This window comes from Oncorhynchus clarkii, chromosome 31 (genome assembly GCF_045791955.1).
Source record: "Oncorhynchus clarkii lewisi isolate Uvic-CL-2024 chromosome 31, UVic_Ocla_1.0, whole genome shotgun sequence".
NCBI classification, from domain to species: domain Eukaryota; kingdom Metazoa; phylum Chordata; class Actinopteri; order Salmoniformes; family Salmonidae; genus Oncorhynchus; species Oncorhynchus clarkii.
Window position 1 is genome coordinate 8,956,235 of NC_092177.1, and position 26,523 is coordinate 8,982,757.

Below are 26,523 nucleotides of genomic sequence, written 5' to 3' on the forward strand. Positions count from 1 at the left end.
CAAATTAGCTTCGTTGAACGAGCTCGCTGTTCAGGGACGTCTCTGGCAGAAGACTGCTGTGATCGTGGCAGACGAGGACCGGAGCTTAGTAAGTGGCTGGATACCCTTTAAAACACATGTTTCCACATGTTGGAATTTGATACCACTTATTCTGGAGTCGTGCATCTGGTTTGGATGGTTAACAGGGAACGGAGGGATAGTCCTACTGCCTGCCTGCCTAGTGGGCAACTAGATGACTGAATCTGAGGATGTGGCAGGCAGAACGCTAGGGCTGTAGTTGAAACAGGCACGCACAGCTGGGCTGAAACATATGTTTTGAATAATAGGCTATTAGTGGAGATATTTCATTTCTTTAGGCGTTTGCACGGTGTTGGACGTTGGCTTGGTATCCAGATGTAACGGTCTACATGCAGTGGTTAGCTTCGGATCAAGCTGGTCTGCTTCGGTTGATAAATTTATCCGATCTAGCCAATGGTAGTATTGTTCGCCCGGATCCATTTGCACGGTCGGTTCATCTGACAAAATGGTGAGAATTATCGTAGGCTATATTTCACTGAGCCTCTCTCAAACCAGAGCTGGCCGGTTCTTGCACAGTGTTATGCAGCTGTGTGGCTATGCTTTTGGAACAACCATTGTAGCATAAGAAAAACGTTACAAGGTAGTTAATATGGGTTAACATGTAGCCATGGAGGCCAGTGATTTGGTTAAAACGTGGGGCTGGAAGAGAGGTCTTTAGATCAGAGGCCACCTAACGTAGCAGGCGTTAAGAGAAACCGCCCCTTGTCAGAGTTCAGATTTTGTAGTGGCATAACAAATATGATCAAATCAACACTGCCTTTGTATTAGGCCTTCAGCCTATCGTTGCATAGGATTTCACCCACAGGAAGTCTGACTGGTTGACATTTTGTCAGAGGAAGTTAGATTTATAACAACTGTTGTTGTTTGTAAGTGACCGACAAGTCATATTTGCAACAGACTGATGTGTGTGTGTAACGGGTTATAGACAGAAACATGCGTTTCAAAATGTCCCCGTTACATCTGCAGCAAGCTGGAACTGGATGGATACAACACCTGATACATTGTAACAAGGGTTAATAGAATCTAGTCCAGACTGGGTTACATTGTAACAACGGGTTAATATAATCTAGTTCAGACTGGGTTACATTGTAACAACGGGTTAATATAATCTAGTTCAGACTGGGTTACATTGTAACAACGGGTTAATATAATCTAGTCCAGACTGGGTTACATTGTAACAACGGGTTAATATAATCTAGTTCAGACTGGGTTACATTGTAACAACGGGTTAATATAATCTAGTCCAGACTGGGTTACATTGTAACAACGGGTTAATATAATCTAGTTCAGACTGGGTTACATTGTAACAACGGGTTAATATAATCTAGTTCAGACTGGGTTACATTGTAACAACAGGTTAATATAATCTAGTCCAGACTGGGTTAAATTGTTACAACGGGTTAATATAATCTAGTTCAGACTGGGTTACATTGTAACAACGGGTTAATATAATCTAGTTCAGACTGGGTTACATTGTAACAACGGGTTAATATAATCTAGTCCAGACTGGGTTACATTGTAACAACGGGTTAATATAATCTAGTTCAGACTGGGTTACATTGTAACAACGGGTTAATATAATCTAGTCCAGACTGGGTTACATTGTAACAACGGGTTAATATAATCTAGTTCAGACTGGGTTACATTGTAACAACGGGTTAATATAATCTAGTTCAGACTGGGTTACATTGTAACAACGGTTTATATAATCTAGTCCAGACTGGGTTACATTGTAACAACGGGTTAATATAATCTAGTTCAGACTGGGTTACATTGTAACAACGTGTTAATATAATCTAGTCCAGACTGGGTTACATTGTAACAACGGGTTAATATAATCTAGTTCAGACTGGGTTACATTGTAACAACGGGTTAATATAATCTAGTTCAGACTGGGTTACATTGTAACAACGGGTTAATATAATCTAGTTCAGACTGGGTTACATTGTAACAACGGGTTAATATAATCTAGTCTAGACTGGGTTACATTGTAACAACGGGTTAATATAATCTAGTTCAGACTGGGTTACATTGTAACAACAGGTTAATATAATCTAGTCCAGACTGGGTTACATTGTAACAACGGGTTAATATAATCTAGTTCAGACTGGGTTACATTGTAACAACGGGTTAATAGAATCCAGTTCAGACTGGGTTACATTGTAACAGCGGGTTAATAGAATCCAGTTCAGACTGGGTTACATTGTAACAACGGGTTAATAGAATCTAGTTCAGACTGGGTTACATTGTAACAACGGGTTAATATAATCTAGTCCAGACTGGGTTACATTGTAACAACGGGTTAATAGAATCCAGTTCAGACTGGGTTACATTGTAACAACGGGTTAATAGAATCCAGTTCAGACTGGGTTACATTGTAACAACGGGTTAATAGAATCCAGTTCAGACTGGGTTACATTGTAACAACGGGTTAATATAATCTAGTTCAGACTGGGTTACATTGTAACAACGGGTTAATATAATCGAGTCCAGACTGGGTTACATTGTAACAACGGGTTAATATAATCTAGTTCAGACTGGGTTACATTGTAACAACGGGTTAATAGAATCCAGTTCAGACTGGGTTACATTGTAACAACGGGTTAATATAATCTAGTTCAGACTGGGTTACATTGTAACAACGGGTTAATATAATCTAGTCCAGACTGGGTTACATTGTAACAACGGGTTAATATAATCTAGTCCAGACTGGGTTACATTGTAACAACGGGTTAATAGAATCTAGTCCAGACTGGGTTACATTGTAACAACGGGTTAATATAATCTAGTTCAGACTGGGTTACATTGTAACAACGGGTTAATATAATCTAGTTCAGAATGGGTTACATTGTAACAACGGGTTAATATAATCTAGTTCAGACTGGGTTACATTGTAACAACGGGTTAATAGAATCCAGTTCAGACTGGGTTACATTGTAACAACGGGTTAATATAATCTAGTTCAGACTGGGTTACATTGTAACAACGGGTTAATATAATCTAGTCCACACTGGGTTACATTGTAACAACGGGTTAATAGAATCCAGTTCAGACTGGGTTACATTGTATCTTGGGAATGTCGTGATTATTTCACCTCTCTGTGATTTAAAAAAACAACAACATTACCTCCATTTGATAGGAAAGTGAAGAAATGCAGTAGCATGGCAAAGTGCAGACGTTCTGTCACACTACATGTAGCCATTCTGGCTGCTAGACAAGGTGCCTTGTCTAGGTTATGAGAGATTATTTTAACACAGCATAATGTAGTTTCAATTAGACTAAACTGTTTTATTGACATGCTCATATAAATATAGCCTATGTTGATTAGACCTAATTAAATTAGAATGAAGATGAGCGATAGCCTATCTACGTCCCCATGACTAGGCTGTTAACACACAATTCATCCATTCTTTGACCCCATAGAGAGAGAGAGAGAGCGAGAGAAAGGGGTAGGAGGGTAGGGTGGTGGGTTTGGGGCTTTTGAAGAGACGCCTCGACCCCGGTCACTGGGGGGGGGGGGGGGGGGGGGGGGGGGGGGGGTTATGGGGTTCAGTACAATTTAGCTCTTCAAAACCCGTGTCAGGTCAGCCAGGCCTGTTTCCATAGCAACATTCTACTGGATCAGTTGTCCTGTTAAATTAATCTCAAGAAGAATTTATCACAGTGTGTTCTGGGTTTTTCATTCCTCTCAAGGGACAGCAATTGTGACATGATTTTGTGGTAACATAATAGAAAGGAGTGATTTCTGGCTGATGTGTAAGTGATATACAGTGAGTGATTTCTGGCTGATGTGTAAGTGATATAGAGAGTGATTTCTGGCTGATGTGTAAGTGATATACAGTGAGTGATTTCTGGCTGATGTGTAAGTGATATACAGTGAGTGATTTCTGGCTGATGTGTAAGTGATATACAGTGAGTGATTTCTGGCTGATGTGTAAGTGATATACAGTAAGTGATTTCTGACTGATGTGTAAGTGATATACAGTGAGTGATTTCTGGCTGATGTGTAAGTGATATACAGTGAGTGATTTCTGGCTGATGTGTAAGTGATATACAGTGAGTGATTTCTGGCTGATGTGTAAGTGATATACAGTGAGTGATTTCTGGCTGATGTGTAAGTGATATACAGTGAGTGATTTCTGGCTGATGTATAAGTGATATACAGTGAGTGATTTCTGGCTGATGTGTAAGTGATATACAGTGAGTGATTTCTGGCTGATGTGTAAGTGATATACAGTGAGTGATTTCTGGCTGATGTGTACGTGATATACAGTGAGTGATTTCTGGCTGATGTGTACCTGATATACAGTGAGTGATTTTTGGCTGATGTGTAAGTGATATACAGTGAGTGATTTCTGGCTGATGTGTAAGTGATATACAGTGAGTGATTTCTGGCTGATGTGTAAGTGATATACAGTGAGTGATTTCTGGCTGATGTGTAAGTGATATACAGTGAGTGATTTCTGGCTGATGTGTAAGTGATATACAGTGAGTGATTTCTGGCTGATGTGTAAGTGATATACAGTGAGTGATTTCTGGCTGATGTGTAAGTGATATACAGTGAGTGATTTTTGGCTGATGTGTAAGTGATATACAGTGAGTGATTTCTGGCTGATGTGTAAGTGATATACAGTGAGTGATTTCTGGCTGATGTGTAAGTGATATACAGTGAGTGATTTCTGGCTGATGTGTAAGTGATATACAGTGAGTGATTTCTGGCTGATGTGTAAGTGATATACAGTGAGTGATTTCTGGCTGATGTGTAAGTAGTATTCAGAGCCCTTTCCCTTGTTTTTTTTGCAAAAATGTCTAAAAACCAGTTTTTCCTCTAGTCTCAGAATGACATGATGAAACTGGAATGTTGTTTCAGGGTTAGTTTGTTCCCAGGTAATACAATAGTCAAGCCCTTTTGTTTAGCTTTTTGTGATTTGTGTTGCATTATTCCCCTTGTCTCTAAGTCTAGGACTGGGGACCCAGATGACATTGACTTAATGCTGTTTAGAACTATTCCTGTGTGTGCCACACTTTGTGGGAACTAATCTTGTGGGAACTAATCTTGTGGGAACTAATCTTGTGGCAACTAATCTTCTGGGAAGAAACTTAACACCGGGACACCTTATTACAGTTTTTCCAAAGCTTTTATTCAGGAGGATGTTATGAATTTCACCTCCTCTGACAGTAGCTAGGCTAATTTATGAATTTTAGTCGAGCGCTGGTAGATAAATCATCTGGGACAATAAAACTTGTCTGTGTTGTGAATGTTTTACAGGATGGACAAAATAAATGATCTTTGCTATTACAATGTTGGTGTGTTCTTTCAGATAACCATGACGACAGAAATCTCCACCTCCATAAACATCAAGGAGCCTCGATGGGACCAAGGGACGTTTATGGGCCGGGCCAAACACTTCTTCACTGTTACCGACCCCCGCAACGTCCTGCTCACCAACGAACAACTAGAGAATGCACACAAAGTCATCAGTGACTACCGGTAGTGTATTCTGAGCCTGGTTCCCCTTAGTTCTTCTTGGTTCTGTTTTTTTTCTGATTCTCCTTCGTTCACCTTGGTTCTGGTTCCTCCTGGTTCTCCTTAGTTCTCCTTGGTTCTGGTTCTTCCTGGTTCTCCCTAGTTAACATAGGTTCTGGTTCCTCTTGGTTCTCCCTAGTTCACATTGGTTCTGGTTCTCCCTAGTTCACATTGGTTCTGGTTCTTCTTGGTTCTCCTTAGTTGTCATTGGTCCTGGTTCCTCCTGGTTCTCCCTAGTTGTCCTTGGTTCTGGTTCCTCCTGGTTCTCCCTAGTTGTCCTTGGTTCTGGTTCTCCCTTGTTGTCCTTGGTTCTGGTTCCTCCTGGTTGTCCCTAGTTCTCATTAGTTCTGGTTCCTCCTGGCTGTCTCTAGTTCTCGTTGGTTCTGGTTCATCCTGGTTGTGCCTAGTTCTCGTTGGTTCTGGTTCCTTTTAGTTTTCTCTAGTTTCCTGGGTTCTGGTTTCTCCTGGGATCTGGTTCCTCCTGGTTTTGCTGTTTGGAAACAACCTTTAACTGAGCTGAGAGCAACTGATAGAATTGACTTCCGGCACATTGGCATAGATCTAGGATCAGTTTACCCTTAATTAACTATTGATGAACCAGAAAGACAACACATGGTTGCATTCTATGATGCAACATTGAATACACAGAGCAATGTTGCTAGGTAAGAGATTGAAGGCTTCTACACTATTACATTTGGGACAATGTTTATCAAATACAGGTTGTGTGCAACGAACAGGGTTTTGTTTAAACCTGTGTTGCCACTAAATAAACAGGCTCAGCTAATCACTTGCTATTTGTCTTTGAATCCCCCCCCCCTTCTCTCTAAGGCAAGGTGTGATATCCCCTGGGCTGACAGAGGACGAGCTATGGCGAGCCAAGTATATCTTTGACTCAGCCTTCCACCCAGACACTGGAGAGAAGATGATCCTGATTGGCCGCATGTCTGCTCAGGTCCCCATGAACATGACCATCACTGGCTGTATGATGACCTTCTACAAGTGAGCAGCAGTGTTCTATTAAAATTATAGTGTTATACGACTGTCCTATTAGAATGGCAGTGTTACACGACTGTCCTATTAGAATGGCAGTGTTACACGACTGTCCTATTAGAATGACAGTGTTACACGACTGTCCTATTAGAATGGCAGTGTTACACGACTGTCCTATTAGAATGACAGTGTTATACGACTGTCCTATTAGAATGACAGTGTTACGCGAATGTCCTATTAGAATGACAGTGTTATACGACTGTCCTATTAGAATGGCAGTGTTATACGACTGTCCTGTTAGAATGACAGTGTTACGCGACTGTCCTATTAGAATGACAGTGTTACACGACTGTCCTATTAGAATGACAGTGTTATACGACTGTCCTATTAGAATGGCAGTGTTACACGACTGTCCTATTAGAATGACAGTGTTATAACAAGACACTTCAATTGCCATATACAGTGTTGAAACAATGTGCAAATAGTTTAAGTATAAAAGGGAAAATAAATAAGCATAAATATAGGTTGTATTTACAATGGTGTTTGTTCTTCACTGGTTGCCCTTTTCTTGTGGCAACAGGTCACAAGTCTTGCTGCTGTGATGGCACGCTGTGGTATTTCAACCAATAGATATGGGAGTTTATCAAAACTGGATTTGTTTTTGAATTCTTTGTGTGTCTGTGTAATCTGAGGGAAATATGTATCTCTAATATGGTCCTACATTTGGCAGGAGGTTAGGAAGTGCAGCTCAGTTTCCACCTCATTTGTGGGAAGTGTGCACATAGCCTGTCTTCTCTTGAGAGCCAGGTCTTCCTAAGGCGGTCTTTCTCAATAGCAAGGCTATGCTCACTGAGTCTGTACATAGTCTTTCCTTAATTTTTGGTCAGTCACAGTGGTCAGGTGTACTCTCTGTTTAGGGCCAAATAGCATTCTAGTCAAATAGCATTCTGTTTTCTTGTTAATTCTTTCCAATGTGTCAAGTAATTATAATTTAGTTTCGTCATGATTTGGTTGGGTCTAATTGTGTTCCTGTCCTGGGGTTCTGTTGGTTGTGTTTGTGAACAGAGACCCAGGACCATCTTGCTTAGGGGACTCTTCTCCAGGTTCATCTCTCTGTAGGTGATGGAAGGTTTGGGAATCGCTTCCTTTTAGATGGTTGTAGAATTTAACAGCTCTTTTCTGGATTTTGATAACTAGCGGGTATCGGCCTAATTCTGCTCTGCATGCATTGATTGGTGTTTTACGTTCTACTCAGGTTATTTCTTGCAGAATTCTGCATGCAGAGTCTCAATTTGGTGTTTGTCCCATTTTGTGAATTCTTGGTTGGTGAGCGGACCCCAGACCTCACAACCATAAAGGGCAATGGGCTCTAACTGATTCAAGTATTTTTAGCCAGATCCTGATTGGTATGTCAAATTTTATGTTCCTTTTGATGGCATAGAAGGCCCTTCTTGCCTTGTCTCAGATTGTTCACAGCTTTGTGGAAGTTGCCTGTGGCGCTGATGCTTTGGCAGAGGTATGTATAGTTTTTTGTGTGCTCTAGGGCAACGGTGTCTAGATGGGATTTGTATTCGTGGTCCTGGCAACTGGACCTTTTTTTAACACCCATTATTTTGTCTTATTGAGATTTACTGTCAGTGCCCAGGTCTGACAGAATCTATGCAGAAGATCTAGGTGATGCTGTAGGCCCTCCTTGGTTGTGGACAGAAGCACCAGATCATCAGCAAACAATAGACATTTGACTTCAGATTCTAGCAAGGTGAGGCCGAGTGCTGCAGACTGTTCTAGTGCCCTCGTCAATTCGTTGATAAATATGTTGAAGAGGGTGGGGCTTAAGCTGCATCCCTGTCTCACTCCATGGCCCTGCGGAAGGAAATGTGTGTTTTATGCCAATTTTAACTGCACATTTGTTTTTTTGTATACATCTATTTTATAATGTTGTATGTTTTTTCCCCCAACACCACTTTCCATCAATTTGTATAGCAGACCCTCATTCCAAATTGAGTCAGCAAAGCATGAGAAGACTTTGCCTTTGTTTTGGTTTGTTTGTTTGTCAATTAAAGGTGTGCAGGGTGAATACGTGGTCTGTCGTACGGTAATTTGGTAAAATGCCAATTTGACAATTTGACGCAGTACATTGTTTTCACTGAGGAAATGTACAAGTCTGGGGAAGATGCCAGAGCTAAGGATGATGCTAAAGAGTATAAGTATAGCCAATTGGAATTTGTGGTCTGTATATTTTATAATTTCATTGAAGATACCATCAACACCACAGGCCTTTTTGGGTTGGAGGGTTTGTATTTTGTCCTGTAGTTCATTCAATGTAATTGGAGAATCCAGTGGGTTCTGGTAGTCTTTTATAGCCAATTATAAGATTTGTAATTCATCATGTGTATGTTGCTGCTGTTTGTTCTTTGTTATAGAGCCAAAAAGATTGGAGAAGTGGTTTATCCATACATCTCCATTTGAATAGATAACTCTTTGTGTTTGTTTAGAGTTTTCCTATTTTCCCAGAAGTGGTTTGATTCTTCTATAGATTCTTCAGTTACATTGAGCTCATTTCTGACGTGCTGTTCCTTCTTTTCCGTAGTGTATTTCTGTATTGTTTTAGTGATTCACCATAGTGAAGGCGTAGGCTCAGGTTTTCTGGGTCTCTGTTTTTAGGTTGTCTGCTTGATATTTTTAGATTTGATAGGGAAGTGATTTTGCTGTGATCTGATAGGGGTGTCAGTGGACTGACTGTGAACTCTGTAAGAGACTCTGGGTTGAGGTTAGCGATGAAGTAATCTACAGTATTTGTTATAAAAAAAATGTTTTTTAATCTTTATTTAACTAGGCAAGTCAGTTAAGACCAAATTCTTATTTACAATGACGGCCTACACCAGCCAAAGCCGGACGACTCTGGGCCAATTGTGCGCCGCCCAATGGGACTCCCAATCAAGGCCGGTTGTGATACAGCCTGGAATCAAACCAGGGTGTCTGTAGTGACGCCTCAAGCACTGAGATGCAGTGCCTTAGACCGCTGCACCACTCGGTAGCCCAGTACTACTGCCAAGGGATGAGTAGTAGGTGTAGGTACCATAGGAGTCTCCTCGAAGCCTACCATTGACTATGTACAGACCCAGCGTGCGACAGGGCTGCAGGAGTGGTGACCCATTTTTGTTGGTTGTTTTGTCATAGTTGTGTCTAGGGCGGCATATTTTAAAGGAGGGAATACTGTCACCTTTACGTAGGTGTTTGTCCTCCTGTGTGCTGAGGGTGTCAGGTTATTGTCCAGTTCTGGCATTTATGTCGCTACAGACTAGTACATGTCCCTGAGCCTGGAAATGATTGATCTCCCTCTCTAGGATGGAGAATCTGTCTTCATTAAAGTATGGGGATTCTATTGGGGGGATATAGGTAGCACACATGAGGACATTTTTATCTGAGATCATTTCCGTATTCATTTCTAGCCAGATGTATAATGTTCTTGTTTTGACGAATATACTAGAGTGGGTTAGGTCTGCTCTATGCCAAATTAGCATACCACCTGAGTCTCTACCCTGTTTCACACCTGGTAGTTTGGTGGATGGGACTACCAGCTCTCTGTAACCTAGAGGGCAACCAGTGAGTTCATCTCCTCTACATCATGTTTCTTGTAGGATGACAATGTCTGTATTTCTAATTTCTTTGATGAAGTCTGGGTTCCTGCTCTTTAGGCCAAAGGCAGATGACCTCAGACCTTGTATATTCCAGGATGAGATAGTAAAAGCTCTGTGTTCCATCGCCCCCCCCCCTCTCTGAGAACAACTCCAGCTATAGTCTAATTGAAGCCTCTCTCTCTCTCTCCTCAGGACATCTCCAGCTGTAGTCTAATTGAAGCCTCTCTCTCTCTCTCCTCAGGACATCTCCAGCTGTAGTCTAATTGAAGCCTCTCTCTCTCTCTCCTCAGGACATCTCCAGCTGTAGTCTAATTGAAGCCTCTCTCTCTCTCTCTCTCTCTCTCCTCATGACAACTCCAGCTGTAGTCTAATTGAAGCCTCTCTCTCTCTCTCCTCAGGACATCTCCAGCTGTAGTCTAATTGAAGCCTCTCTCTCTCTCTCTCTCTCTCTCCTCAGGACAACTCCAGCTGTAGTCTAATTGAAGCCTCTCTCTCTCTCTCTCTCCTCAGGACAACTCCAGCTGTAGTCTAATTGAAGCCTCTCTCTCTCTCTCTCTCTCTCTCCTCAGGACAACTCCAGCTGTAGTCTAATTGAAGCCTCTCTCTCTCTCTCCTCAGGACATCTCCAGCTGTAGTCTAATTGAAGCCTCTCTCTCTCTCTCTCTCCTCAGGACAACTCCAGCTATAGTCTAATTGAAGCCTCTCTCTCTCTCTCCTCAGGACATCTCCAGCTGTAGTCTAATTGAAGCCTCTCTCTCTCTCTCCTCAGGACATCTCCAGCTGTAGTCTAATTGAAGCCTCTCTCTCTCTCTCCTCAGGACATCTCCAGCTGTAGTCTAATTGAAGCCTCTCTCTCTCTCTCTCTCTCTCTCCTCATGACAACTCCAGCTGTAGTCTAATTGAAGCCTCTCTCTCTCTCTCCTCAGGACATCTCCAGCTGTAGTCTAATTGAAGCCTCTCTCTCTCTCTCTCTCTCTCTCCTCAGGACAACTCCAGCTGTAGTCTAATTGAAGCCTCTCTCTCTCTCTCTCTCCTCAGGACAACTCCAGCTGTAGTCTAATTGAAGCCTCTCTCTCTCTCTCTCTCTCTCTCCTCAGGACAACTCCAGCTGTAGTCTAATTGAAGCCTCTCTCTCTCTCTCCTCAGGACATCTCCAGCTGTAGTCTAATTGAAGCCTCTCTCTCTCTCTCTCTCCTCAGGACAACTCCAGCTGTAGTCTAATTGAAGCCTCTCTCTCTCTCCTCAGGACAACTCCAGCTGTAGTCTATTTGAAGTGTCCTCTCTCTCTCTCTCTCTCTCTCTCCTCAGGACAACTCCAGCTGTAGTCTAATTGAAGTCTCTCTCTCTCCTCAGGACAACTCCAGCTGTAGTCTTATGGCAGTGGATCAATCAGTCCTTCAATGCAATAGTCAACTACACCAATAGGAGTGGAGATGCTCCTCTCTCAGTCAAGTAAGTTGGTTTTATAGTTTCTATATCAGGGATATTCAACTACTTTTATATTCTTACAGGGGCCAGATGTGTAATAAAAAGAAAGAAAAAAAGAGTTTGATTGCAGGGGGGCCAGACATTTTCCATGTGTAATTCTTCTTCTGTGTGTAAATACATATATATATATATATATATATATATATATATATAAAAAGCCATACACACACCAATAAATTACTTGTCTTAAAATGAAATGTTCTCAACCAGCTGGAGTCGAGGTGGCAACCAAAACATTTGATAATCATTGAAAAGGAAACAACGCCCGCTCACCTTTTTTTATTTTTTATTAAATGTCTCTTAAAAGTAATTAGGTCATTTGAAAATCGTCTGAAAACGGAGCATCTCAGTAATTTAATACAACGATACACTACATGACCAAAAGTATATGGACACCTGCTCGTTGAACATTGGCATCAATATGGCCTTAGATGTTCCCACTTCCCAATAACAGTACGCCTATTTCACCGGAGCTCTAGCAGGGCAGGTCATTTTACAAACTGACTTATTGGAAAGTTGGCATCCTATGACAGTGCCATGTTGAAAGCCATTGAGCTCTTCACTCTACTGCCAATGTTTAGCTATGGAGATTGCATGGCTGGGTGCTTGATTTTATACACCTGTCAGCCGACTCAACTCATTTGAAGGGGTGTCCACATACTTTTGTAGCTTAAATTGTTCAAACGATAGAGCCAAATTCATATGAAGAAAAAAATCAACCTGCCACCGTAGTCATAGAAACCACACTATAGACAACCACCGTAGTGATAGAAACCACACTATAGACAACCACCATAGTGATAGAAACCACACTATAGACAACCACTGTAGTGATAGAAACCACACTATAGACAACCACCGTAGTGATAGAAACCACACTATAGACAACCACCGTAGTCATAGAAACCACCGTAGTCATAGAAACCACACTATAGACAACCACCATAGTGATAGAAACCACACTATAGACAACCACCGTAGTCATAGAAACCACCATAGTGATAGAAACCACACTATAGACAACCACCGTAGTCATAGAAACCACCGTAGTCATAGAAACCACACTATAGACAACCCCCGTAGTGCTAGAAACCACACTATAGACAACCACCGTAGTCATAGAAACCACCGTAGTCATAGAAACCACACTATAGACAACCACCGTAGTTCTTGTCATTTTGACCCGGAACGTCGGATTCTGACGGGGATTTATTTTCAGATCTTTTGTTAATGATGAGAATTGATCAAAGGGCCAGTCTAAATGAATAAACGGGCCGAATCTGGCCACCAGTTGAACAGCCCTGTTCTATATAATTTTTGTTAGCTGATGTTGCTCTGGTAGTTTTTTTGTCTTGTGTGTTTCTGATACCTATTAACCCTGTAATATTTTGTGGTTTGGATAATATGACTATGTGAATTTCTGAATGCGTCTCTCGTTTGCAGTCAGCTTGGCACAGCCTATGTATCTGCTACCACAGGGGCAGTAGCCACGGCTCTAGGACTAAATGCACTAACAAAGGTATTAACCCACTGAAACCCTGTTCTCATTCATTCATTTACCATCAACCACATCGCAAGGGAGTGTTATCAAACGTAGCTACTCACAAGTCATATCATGAGTAGTTATCATGTCCAAAATAGTGAATAGAAGTGACTAGTAACCACGAATAGAAGTAGTCTACACATTTTGCCTGCTGCCTGCTTTGCTGGTTTGTCAATGTGTTGAAAGAGAGAGAAAATGTTGTGTATTCCATACGGCATTCCCATTGTGGAAACAAATGTCACTCATCATAACCATCATGACATACACAAATAGCTTTTAAAGCTTTGGAAAAATATTAGAATGTATAGATCAATTAAACTCCTGTCTGTCTATTTAACTCCAACCTTTTGTTGTTGTCCAGCACATATCTCCCCTCGTAGGAAGGTTAGTTCCCTTCGCCGCTGTTGCTGCTGCGAACTGCATCAACATCCCTCTCATGAGGCAACGGTAAGACCAACTAGCCTGTACCACCTTCTGTTTGAAAATATGTCTTTGCAAATATGCATTCAGCATTTTATATGTTTTTCTTCTCAATTCTCTACTAATATGTACAGTGCCTTGCGAAAGTATTCGGCCCCCTTGAACTTTGCGACCTTTTGCCACATTTCAGGCTTCAAACATAAAGATATAAAACTGTATTTTTTTGTGAAGAATCAACAACAAGTGGGACACAATCATGAAGTGGAACGACATTTATTGGATATTTCAAACTTTTTTAACAAATCAAAAACTGAAAAATTGGTTGTGCAAAATTATTCAGCCCCTTTACTTTCAGTGCAGCAAACTCTCTCCAGAAGTTCAGTGAGGATCTCTGAATGATCCAATGTTGACCTAAATGACTAATGATGATAAATACAATCCACCTGTGTGTAATCAAGTCTCCGTATAAATGCACCTGCACTGTGATAGTCTCAGAGGTCCGTTAAAAGCGCAGAGAGCATCATGAAGAACAAGGAACACACCAGGCAGGTCCGAGATACTGTTGTGAAGAAGTTTAAAGCCGGATTTGGATACAAAAAGATTTCCCAAGCTTTAAACATCCCAAGGAGCACTGTGCAAGCGATAATATTGAAATGGAAGGAGTATCAGACCACTGCAAATCTACCAAGACCTGGCCGTCCCTCTAAACTTTCAGCTCATACAAGGAGAAGACTGATCAGAGATGCAGCCAAGAGGCCCATGATCACTCTGGATGAACTGCAGAGATCTACAGCTGAGGTGGGAGACTCTGTCCATAGGACAACACAACAATCAGTCGTATATTGCACAAATCTGGCCTTTATGGAAGAGTGGCAAGAAGAAAGCCATTTCTTAAAGATATCCATAAAAAGTGTAGTTTAAAGTTTGCCACAAGCCACCTGGGAGACACACCAAACATGTGGAAGAATGTGCTCTGGTCAGATGAAACCAAAATTGAACTTTTTGGCAACAATGCAAAACTTTATGTTTGGCGTAAAAGCAACACAGCTGAACACACCATCCCCACTGTCAAACATGGTGGTGGCAGCATCATGGTTTGGGCCTGCTTTTCTTCAGCAGGGACAGGGAAGATTGTTAAAATTGATGGGAAGATGGATGGAGCCAAATACAGGACCATTCTGGAAGAAAACTTGATGGAGTCTGCAAAAGACCTGAGACTGGGACGGAGATTTGTCTTCCAATAAGACAATGATCCAAAACATAAAGCAAAATCTACAATGGAATGGTTCAAAAATAAACATATCCAGGTGTTAGAATTGCCAAGTCAAAGTCCAGACCTGAATCCAATCGAGAATCTGTGGAAAGAACTGAAAACTGCTGTTCACAAATGCTCTCCATCCAACCTCACTGAGCTCGAGCTGTTTTGCAAGGAGGAATGGGAAAACATTTCAGTCTCTCGATGTGCAAAACTGATAGAGACATACCCCAAGCGACTTACAGCTGTAATCGCAGCAAAAGGTGGCGCTACAAAGTATTAACTTAAGGGGGCTGAATAATTTTGCACGCCCAATTTTTCCGTTTTTGATTTGTTAAAAAAGTTTGAAATATCCAATAAATGTCGTTCCACTTCATGATTGTGTCCCACTTGTTGTTGATTCTTCACAAAAAAATACAGTTTTATATCTTTATGTTTGAAGCCTGAAATGTGGCAAAAGGTCGCAAAGTTCAAGGGGGCCGAATACTTTCGCAAGGCACTGTAGTTTTAAATGTTTTAAATGTTGATTAGATTACTACAATGCTCAATTCTCTCCTTTTTCATTTGTTTTTTTTCTATAGCATATATCACTCATCACTTATTTACATTTTTCTTTCCACAACTTGGACAAGAAAGGGTCTTTATCATCAATGCCAGTTTCTATAAGGTCTTTCAACAGAAAGGGTCTTTATCATCAATGCCAGTTTCTAAGGTCTTTCAACAGAAAGGGTCTTTATCATCAATGCCAGTTTCTATAAGGTGTTTCAACAGAAAGGGTCTTTATCATCAATGCCAGTTTCTAAGGTGTTTCAACAGAAAGGGTCTTTATCATCAATGCCAGTTTCTATAAGGTGTTTCAACAGAAAGGGTCTTTATCATCAATGCCAGTTTCTATAAGGTGTTTCAACAGAAAGGGTCTTTATCATCAATGCCAGTTTCTAAGGTCTTTCAACAGAAAGGGTCTTTATCATCAATGCCAGTTTCTAAGGTCTTTCAACAGAAAGGGTCTTTATCATCAATGCCAGTTTCTATAAGGTCTTTCAACAGAAAGGGTCTTTATCATCAATGCCAGTTTCTAAGGTCTTTCAACAGAAAGGGTCTTTATCATCAATGCCAGTTTCTATAAGGTCTTTCAACAGAAAGGGCCTTTATCATCAATGCCAGTTTCTAAGGTCTTTCAACAGAAAGGGTCTTTATCATCAATGCCAGTTTCTAAGGTCTTTCAACAGAAAGGGTCTTTATCATCAATGCCAGTTTCTAAGGTCTTTCAACAGAAAGGGTCTTTATCATCAATGCCAGTTTCTAAGGTCTTTCAACAGAAAGGGTCTTTATCATCAATGCCAGTTTCTAAGGTCTTTCAACAGAATGGGTCTTTATCATCAATGCCAGTTTCTAAGGTCTTTCAACAGAAAGGGTCTTTATCATCAATGCCAGTTTCTAAGGTCTTTCAACATAAAGGGTCTTTATCATCAATGCCAGTTTCTATAAGGTGTTTCAACAGAAAGGGTCTTTATCATCAATGCCAGTTTCTAAGGTGTTTCAACAGAAAGGGTCTTTATCATCAATGCCAGTTTCTATAAGGTGTTTCAACAGAAAGGGTCTTTATCATCAATGCCAGTTTCTATAAGGTGTTTCAACAGAAAGGGTCTTTATCATCAATGCCAGTTTCTAAGGTCTTTCAACAGAAAGGGTCTTTATCATCAATGCCAGTTTCTAAGGTCTTTCAACAGAAAGGGTCTTTATCATCAATGCCAGTTTCTATAAGGTCTTTCAACAGAAAGGGTCTTTATCATCAATGCCAGTTTCTAAGGTCTTTCAACAGAAAGGGTCTTTATCATCAATGCCAGTTTCTATAAGGTCTTTCAACAGAAAGGGCCTTTATCATCAATGCCAGTTTCTAAGGTCTTTCAACAGAAAGGGTCTTTATCATCAATGCCAGTTTCTAAGGTCTTTCAACAGAAAGGGTCTTTATCATCAATGCCAGTTTCTAAGGTCTTTCAACAGAAAGGGTCTTTATCATCAATGCCAGTTTCTAAGGTCTTTCAACAGAAAGGGTCTTTATCATCAATGCCAGTTTCTAAGGTCTTTCAACAGAATGGGTCTTTATCATCAATGCCAGTTTCTAAGGTCTTTCAACAGAAAGGGTCTTTATCATCAATGCCAGTTTCTAAGGTCTTTCAACAGAAAGGGTCTTTATCATCAATGCCAGTTTCTAAGGTCTTTCAACAGAAAGGGTCTTTATCATCAATGCCAGTTTCTAAGGTCTTTCAACAGAATGGGTCTTTATCATCAATGCCAGTTTCTAAGGTCTTTCAACAGAAAGGGTCTTTATCATCAATGCCAGTTTCTAAGGTCTTTCAACAGAAAGGGTCTTTATCATCAATGCCAGTTTCTAAGGTCTTTCAACAGAAAGGGTCTTTATCATCAATGCCAGTTTCTAAGGTCTTTCAACAGAATGGGTCTTTATCATCAATGCCAGTTTCTAAGGTCTTTCAACAGAATGGGTCTTTATCATCAATGCCAGTTTCTATAAGGTGTTTCAACAGAATGGGTCTTTATCATCAATGCCAGTTTCTAAGGTCTTTCAACAGAAAGGGTCTTTATCATCAATGCCAGTTTCTAAGGTCTTTCAACAGAAAGGGTCTTTATCATCAATGCCAGTTTCTAAGGTCTTTCAACAGAAAGGGTCTTTATCATCAATGCCAGTTTCTATAAGGTGTTTCAACAGAAAGGGTCTTTATCATCAATGCCAGTTTCTAAGGTCTTTCAACAGAAAGGGTCTTTATCATCAATGCCAGTTTCTATAAGGTCTTTCAACAGAAAGGGTCTTTATCATCAATGCCAGTTTCTAAGGTATTTCAACAGAAAGGGTCTTTATCATCAATGCCAGTTTCTAAGGTCTTTCAACAGAAAGGGTCTTTATCATCAATGCCAGTTTCTAAGGTCTTTCAACAGAAAGGGTCTTTATCATCAATGCCAGTTTCTATAAGGTGTTTCAACAGAAAGGGTCTTTATCATCAATGCCAGTTTCTAAGGTCTTTCAACAGAAAGGGTCTTTATCATCAATGCCAGTTTCTATAAGGTCTTTCAACAGAAAGGGTCTTTATCATCAATGCCAGTTTCTAAGGTCTTTCAACAGAAAGGGTCTTTATCATCAATGCCAGTTTCTATAAGGTCTTTCAACAGAATGGGTCTTTATCATCAATGCCAGTTTCTAAGGTCTTTCAACAGAATGGGTCTTTATCATCAATGCCAGTTTCTAAGGTCTTTCAACAGAAAGGGTCTTTATCATCAATGCCAGTTTCTAAGGTCTTTCAACAGAATGGGTCTTTATCATCAATGCCAGTTTCTATAAGGTGTTTCAACAGAAAGGGTCTTTATCATCAATGCCAGTTTCTAAGGTCTTTCAACAGAAAGGGTCTTTATCATCAATGCCAGTTTCTAAGGTGTTTCAACAGAATGGGTCTTTATCATCAATGCCAGTTTCTAAGGTCTTTCAACAGAAAGGGTCTTTATCATCAATGCCAGTTTCTAAGGTGTTTCAACAGTTTAATAGATGTTTACTTTTCTTCTTCAACTTTTGTCCAGGGAACTGAAACACGGCATTCCGATAACCGACGAGAACGATAACCGGTTAGGAGAGTCAACGACCGCCGCTAAGCAGGCTATCTCCCAGGTGGTGGTGTCTAGAATCCTCATGGCCTCTCCTGGAATGGGTACGTATTACATGATAGGCTTTAGAACCAATCTGGCAACCCATGCGATCTGTGACTCCAACCTGGCAACTCCATATGATACACTGGAAATGATAAAAGCTTGAAATCCACCATGTTGTCAGGTGAAAGATCATGTTTGTATAGGTTGATTATGATGTATGAATAAAACATTTATAAAGGATTAACATTTTATTTCACTATTCTGTTTTTCAGCTATCCCTCCATTTTTAATGAACACATTGGAAAAGAAAGCCTTCCTGAAGGTATTATTCACATCATTTAGCATTTTGTTTGTTCATGTATGATCACATATTTACCTACTCTCTCGTATCCGTGACGGCAGGCAGCCTTACTCTCTCGTATCTGTGACGGCAGTCAGCCTTACTCTCTCGTATCCGTGACGGCAGTCAGCCTTACTTTCTCGTATCCGTGACGGCAGTCAGCCTTACTCTCTCGTATCTGTGACGGCAGTCAGCCTTACTCTCTCGTATCTGTGACGGCAGTCAGCCTTACTTTCTCGTATCTGTGACGGCAGTCAGCCTTACTTTCTCGTATCTGTGACGGCAGGCAGCCTTTTGATAAGTGACTATACTAGAGACAGTGTATATATAATGGCCTGTCGCTGTGTTGTGTGAGCCTAACCCTAACCCTAGCCCTAACCCTAACCCTAGCCCTAACCCTAACCCAAACCCTAACCCTAACCCTAGCCCTAACCCTAGCCCTAACCCTAACCCTAGCCCTAACCCTAACCCTAGCCCTAGCCCTAACCCTAACCCTAACCCTCCTTAGCAGTCTTCTAGACACGGTCAGCAGGCTAAGTCCAAATACTCTATTTCCTCATCCTGATTCAAACTAACTGGATAGGTAGAAACAAAATGGTGCCTACTAAACTATAGCCCTCAGGCATATTGCCTATTGCACTCCAGCCCTTTCAGTGATCAGTCAGTGTGAGGAAATAGGACAGAACAGAGGAAGCCATTTCAGAGGAGTGGAATGTCTCCCTTTGTTTGTCTCATTGTGTTCTGGTCTTTTCAGAAGTTCCCGTGGATGAGTGCACCTATTCAAGTGGTCTTGGTGGGATTCTGGTAAGTGGCCAGCAATGGACTCCTGATCAACCACCATTTGGACTGTTGATAAACCACCTTTTGGACTGCTGATAAACCACCATTTGGACTGCACCATTTGGACTGTTGATAAACCACCATTTGGACTGTTGATAAACCACCATTTGGACTGTTGATAAACCACCATTTGGACTGTTGATAAACCACCATTTGGACTGTTGATAAACCACCATTTGGACTGTTGATAAACCACCATTTGGACTGCTGATAAACCACCATTTGGACTGTTGATAAACCACCATTTGGACTGTTGATAAACCACCATTTGGACTGTTGATAAACCACCATTTGGACTGTTGATAAACCACCATTTGGACTGCTGATAAACCACCATTTGGATTGCTGATAAACCACCATTTGGACTGCACCATTTGGACTGCTGATAAACCACCATTTGGACTGCACCATTTGGACTGTTGATAAACCACCATTTGGACTGTTGATAAACCACCATTTGGACTGATGATAAACCACCATTTGGACTGTTGATAAACCACCATTTGGACTGTTGATAAACCACCATTTGGACTGTTGATAAACCACCATTTGGACTGTTGATAAACCACCATTTGGACTGTTGATAAACCACCATTTGGACTGTTGATAAACCACCATTTGGACTGCTGATAAACCACCATTTGGACTGTTGATAAACCACCATTTGGACTGTTGATAAACCACCATTTGGACTGTTGATAAACCACCATTTGGACTGTTGATAAACCACCATTTGGACTGCTGATAAACCACCATTTGGATTGCTGATAAACCACCATTTGGACTGCACCATTTGGACTGCTGATAAACCACCATTTGGACTGCACCATTTGGACTGTTGATAAACCACCATTTGGACTGTTGATAAACCACCATTTGGACTGATGATAAACCACCATTTGGACTGTTGATAAACCACCATTTGGACTGTTGATAAACCACCATTTGACTGTTGATAAACCACCATTTGGACTGATGATAAACAACGCTGTGAAGCACCCGTAACATATACTGTAAACGCTGTGAAGCACCCGTAACATATACTGTAAACGCTGTGAAGCACCCGTAACATATACTGTAAACGCTGTGAAGCACCCTTGATATATACTGTAAACGCTGTGAAGCACCCGTAACATATACTGTAAACGCTGTGAAGCACCCGTGATATATACTGTAAACGCTGTGAAGCACCCGTAACATATACTGTAAACGCTGTGAAGCACCCGTAACATATACTGTAAACGCTGTGAAGCACCCGTGATATATACTGTAAACGCTGTGAAGCACCCGTGATATATACTGTAAACGCTGTGAAGCACCCGTAACATATACTGTAAACGCTGTGAAGCACCCGTGATATATACTGTAAACGCTGTGAAGCACCCGTAACATATACTGTAAACGCTGTGAAGCACCCGTAACATATACTGTAAACGCTGTGAAGCACCCTTGATATATACTGTAAACGCTGTGAAGCACCCGTAACATATACTGTAAACGCTGTGAAGCACCCGTGATATATACTGTAAATGCTGTGAAGCACCCGTGATATATACTGTAAACGCTGTGAAGCACCCGTAACATATACTGTAAACGCTGTGAAGCACCCGTGATATATACTGTAAACGCTGTGAAGCACCCGTGATATATACTGTAAACGCTGTGAAGCACCCGTTACATATACTGTAAACGCTGTGAAGCACCCGTGATATATACTGTAAACGCTGTGAAGCACCCGTGATATATACTGTAAACGCTGTGAAGCACCCGTAGCATATACTGTAAACGCTGTGAAACACCCGTGATATATACTGTAAACGCTGTGAAGCACCCGTGATATATACTGTAAACGCTGTGAAGCACCCGTGATATAACTATCACGTAAACATAAGTACAGTGTCGTTTAGATATCACAACAGCTGTTTTGAAGCAGCATTGTGTCTTGGGAAAGGGCCAGGAATTATAGCTGTGGTATCTAATCTACTGTCTAGTTCTATATAGTAGATGTGTTGCTGACCCTTATGTGTTGCTGACCCTTATGTGTTGCTGACCCTTATGTGTTGCTGACCCTGTTGCTGACCCTTATGTGTTGCTGACCCTTATGTGTTGCTGACCCTTATGTGTTGCTAACCCTTGTGTTGCTGACCCTTATGTGTTGCTGACCCTTATGTGTTGCTGACCCTTATGTGTTGCTGACCCTGTTGCTGACCCTTATGTGTTGCTGACACTTATGTGTTGCTAACCCTTGTGTTGCTGACCCTTATGTGTTGCTAACCCTTATGTGTTGCTGACCCTTATGTGTTGCTGACCCTTATGTGTTGCTGAACCTTGTGTTGCTGACCCTTATGTGTTGCTGACCCTTATGCGTTGCTGACCCTGTTGCTGACCCTTATGTGTTGCTGAACCTTGTGTTGCTGACCCTTATGTGTTGCTAACCCTTATGCGTTGCTGACCCTGTTGCTGACCCTTATGTGTTGCTAACCCTTATGTGTTGCTGACCCTGTTGCTGACCCTAGTGTTGCTGACCCTTGTGTTGCTAACCCTTGTGTTGCTGACCCTTATGTGTTTCTAACCCTTGTGTTGCTGACCCTTATGTGTTGCTGACCCTTATGTGTTGCTGACCCTTATGTTTTGCTGACCCTTATGTGTTGCTAACCCTTATGTGTTGCTTGTCTTTCAGCCTGGTGTTTGCCACTCCGCTGTGCTGTGCACTGTTCCCCCAGAAGAGGTGAGTGAATTATCATTGCTAACTGTGTTGATCAGCTGTGTTGATAAGGAATGGTGCATAACTTTGTATTGTCTCCCCATCTCTCTTTTTCTTTCTGGCCATCGCTCGCTCTCGCATCTCTCTTGTCCCATCTCTCTTTTGTCCCATCTCTCTTGTCCCATCTCTCTTGTCCCTCTCTCTCTCTCCAGCTCTATGTCAGTAAGCCGATTGGAGCCAGAGCTTCAGGAGAAGATCCGTGTGAGCCACCCCGGTGTGGAGAGGGTCTACTTCAATAAAGGACTATGAGTGTCCAGCCCAACAGTAGCGTTCCTCAGAGCAGCTCTACTGGCAGACACCACAACCCTCCTCATTCTGTGTGCCAAAGTTCACTTCTGCTTCTCATCCTCTCCTCTTTTCTGTCCTCTGCTCCTCAGACAGAATCCCTTGGTTCTCTCCCCTCTCCGTCTCCCTCCCCCCTCTCTCTCGGGCCGTCTCTCCCTCTCTCTTTCTTCTGTCTCTCTCTTTGTTCTTCTGTCTCCCTCTCTCTGTCTTCTCTCTTCTCACTGCTCTCTCCCTCCTCCCGTCTGTCTCCCTCCATCTTCTTTCTTCATCTTCTCTCTCCCTCCTCCCCTCTGTCTCCCTCTCTACATCTTCTCTCTCCCTCCTCCCCTCTGTCTCCCTCTCTACCGCTTCTCTCTCCCTCCTCCCCTCTGTCTCCCTCTCTTCATCTTCTCTCTCCCTCCTCCCCTCTGTCTCCCTCTCTCCCTGTCTCCTCCCGTCTGTCTCCCTCTCTACCTCTTCTCTCTCCCTCTGTCTCCCTCTGTCTCCCTCTCTTCATCTTCTCTCTCCCTCCTCCCCTCTGTCTCCCTCTCTCCATCTTCTCTCTCCCTCCTCCCCTCCGTCTCCTTCAGTCTTTTTGAGATGTTTGCCTTGTTGCTGTTATGTTGTGAAATATATTGTCTCTCGTTGTGGAGCTGTGATGATGGTGGTTTATAGTGGGTCTGTGTACAGTAAGAGGAGAGGCTTCTAAGATAGACATTTGTTTGTTTGTATTCCCACACAGTTTTTTAGTCAGATTTTTCTTTTTTGGGGGAGGGAGTGTCAATTGTATTTAGCTGCCAAAACATTTTAATTTTAAAAACAGTTGTTTGTGTTCAGTGGAGAACCAGGAAAAATAACAGGGTCTGTATTCCTGTATTAGTAACATTAGCAGTAATCAGTGTTAGTCAGTCTTAATCGAACTATGATGCCTACTCCAAAATTCAGTTCAAGTATTTGCCAAATCTCAACAATGGTTTGTGAGACCTCTCAACAATACACAACCTCTAGTAATATATTAGTGTCATTTCAGAGGATAACAATATGACGTACAGTTCATTTGAATGAATTCATATTTGCCAAATGAGTGAACTTCGCCAGGGTTGTGTCCCAAATGGCATCCGATTCCTATAAATGCTCTGGCCAAAAGTAGTGCACTACGTAGGGAATTATAGGGTGCCAAAAGTAGTGCACTACGTAGGGAATTATAGGGTACCAAAAGTAGTGCACTACGTAGGGAATAATAGGGTGCCAAAAGTAGTGCACTATTTAGGGAATAATAGGGTGCCAAAAGTAGTGCACTACGTAGGGAATCATAGGGTGCCAAAAGTAGTGCACTACGTAGGGATTCATAGGGTGCCAAAAGTAGTGCACTACGTAGGGAATTATAGGGTGCCAAAAGTAGTGCACTACGTAGGGAATAATAGGGTGCCAAAAGTAGTGCACTACGTGGGGAATAATAGGGTGCCAAAAGTAGTGCACTACGTAGGGAATAATAGGGTGCCAAAAGTAGTGCACTACGTAGGGAATAATAGGGTGCCAAAAGTAGTGCACTACGTGGGGAATAATAGGGTGCCAAAAGTAGTGCACTACGTAGGGAATAATAGGGTGCCAAAAGTAGTGCACTACGTAGGGAATAATAGGGTGCCAAAAGTAGTGCACTACGTGGGGAATAATAGGGTGCCGTTTGGGATGGAACTCTATATTGGCTCCATGACCAGGGTTTACTCCTTCTAACAATGTGAGATCTTACAATGGTTTACAATGACCGTTGTTCCGTATATTACTGGTGCTTTTGATGCAATATCTTCATATAATTGATGTTTATTCCAGACTATTTATTCTGCTTCCCAAACCATGCATGAACAAACCACTCCTCATCAGTGTGATAGTGCGGCATATGGTTGGTTTCAGGTGTGTTTCAGGCCGAGTCAACTAGTTTGTCTGTATAGTCACTTCAGGGCTACATTCAGGGTGGCATCCACAGCAGCTGTGTTTCAAAAACGATGACAAAATCTTAGGTTCTACAAATATTGTCTACAGTTTGATATGTGGGGGGTGAGGGTGCCAGATCGCTTTGTTAAAGAGCAAAACCGTGCGGTCCTGAATGCAACCCGGTCACGAGGCTCCCACAGACCTTGCTGAACGATGTGCCAAAGAGCTGATGACATGTTTTATTGTGCTCCTGTGCTGCTGTCTCAGGCTAGCTTAGACCATCTCTCAGGCTAGCTTAGACCATCTCTCAGGCTAGCTTAGACCATGTCTCAGGCTAGCTTAGACCATCTCTCAGGCTCGACACAAGCACAGCATGTCTTGTGCATATTTGTCAATCCCTAATTTAAAAAAATCTATATGACAGTGAAATTTAAGGAATAGCTAGACCTTGTGATCTGCTGGAAGATTCACTCAAATGCACATGATGTTAAACTCTGGACTACAGATATATCAGCGTAGCAAAAGCCTACTGGTGGCAGTACTGTCACAGAAAACCAACTCTGGATAACAGCAGTACCTTGTAAAAATAAACTGATGTATACACAGAAACAATAGAGAAATTGATAGTTTCAATGCTGTTTATTCCAGAGTTTGTCCGAAAATAAAATAGAAGTATATAATTTTTGGAAAAAAAATGTTTTTAAATCATTATTGTGAACATTCCGTTTGGTTGATAAAAGTATCGTCCTTGGTTCATCACATTATGTGTTTTTTTGAAAGGTGTTTTTAAATGTTTTAAGTATGGAAAAATATCTACCAGTATTGACTTAATACGGTTCTATATATGTCTTTTCAGAGAGAATCCTGCTATAGAAGTTGTTCTTACAGATGATAGGAAGCGATGGATAACGTTTCTGTGTATTTCAGTAGTTGAACGTAGCGTCAGCAGATCTAGGCCGCGATTCAATCAAAGCTGTGTTATAGAGCCAGTGGCATTGGACTGACAATGCACCTTTTAAAAAAATATATTTGAACTTTTTTTAAAAGGTAATTTCTCTGACGTTCCCACCGAGATCACATTAAAACGCTGCACACGTTGGCTCAAGTGTAAATGACGTTAGTGTGCTGCTCTCGACGGTCTCAGCATCTGTTCGTTGTTTGGTGTTTCCTCATATGTAAAACATTGAATGCTATGTTTGGGAAAATACAAGATGAAAAAGCACAATATTGTGATTGATGGTTGATCTGACACACTGCACGTTTCTATTTCTCAGTATTTCAAACTTAAAGTCCTATACATTTATTTAAGCACATTCATTAATCAAATAGATTCAACGTAACTTTAAAAAGCAACAATTAGCGAGAGCTAAGCACAATGGATTCTAATAACGGGAATATTTTTCAACCAGTGGACAATGTATATGAGTGTCTCTTTTCCTTAGTCTTTAACTTGATGTATTAAACCCCAAGAACTGCCAAACGAACCTGCCCGAACAAACCTTAATTGTTACAAAAATACAATTATTATACTGAAGGCTATTTATTGTTATTTACTTATCTGCCAAATCAATCTGCTTGAATGTCAATCTAGCCAAAGTGATACAAATCCACTGGAAAGGAATAAGTCATGACAGTTTACTGTAATATAAATGAAATGGGTATTTTTAAGAAAGGGTATTATGAAATACTGTTAATAGTAGTTCATTGTTTAGTTTTTTTTGCGATTAAATTTGGGATGTAATGTCTAGACCTAACTGGATGAAATAAAATAAAAAATCTCAAAA

The 26,523-nt window shown here is 41.4% G+C and overlaps 1 protein-coding gene across 3 annotated transcripts; it reads left to right on the top strand.

Annotated features, from left to right (window-relative positions):
* On the top strand, positions 1-26,523 carry LOC139390633 (sideroflexin-1). Of its 3 annotated transcripts, XR_011629528.1 has the most exons (12): positions 18-88; positions 5,400-5,569; positions 6,434-6,604; positions 11,590-11,688; positions 13,168-13,243; positions 13,629-13,714; positions 18,531-18,658; positions 18,872-18,921; positions 19,694-19,743; positions 22,460-22,507; positions 22,696-25,006; positions 25,073-26,523. XR_011629528.1 is itself a non-coding variant. In XM_071137887.1 (11 exons), exons 2-11 carry the CDS (start codon positions 5,406-5,408, stop codon positions 22,790-22,792), a joined length of 969 nt encoding a protein of 322 aa, XP_070993988.1. In that variant the 5' UTR covers positions 1-88; positions 5,400-5,405; the 3' UTR covers positions 22,793-25,025. The 3 variants fall into 3 exon arrangements, 2 of the variants coding, with proteins under 2 accessions (XP_070993988.1, XP_070993989.1); XM_071137887.1 differs by lacking the exon at positions 25,073-26,523 and having other exon boundaries at positions 1-88; positions 22,696-25,025; XM_071137888.1 differs by lacking the exons at positions 19,694-19,743; positions 25,073-26,523 and having other exon boundaries at positions 22,696-23,003.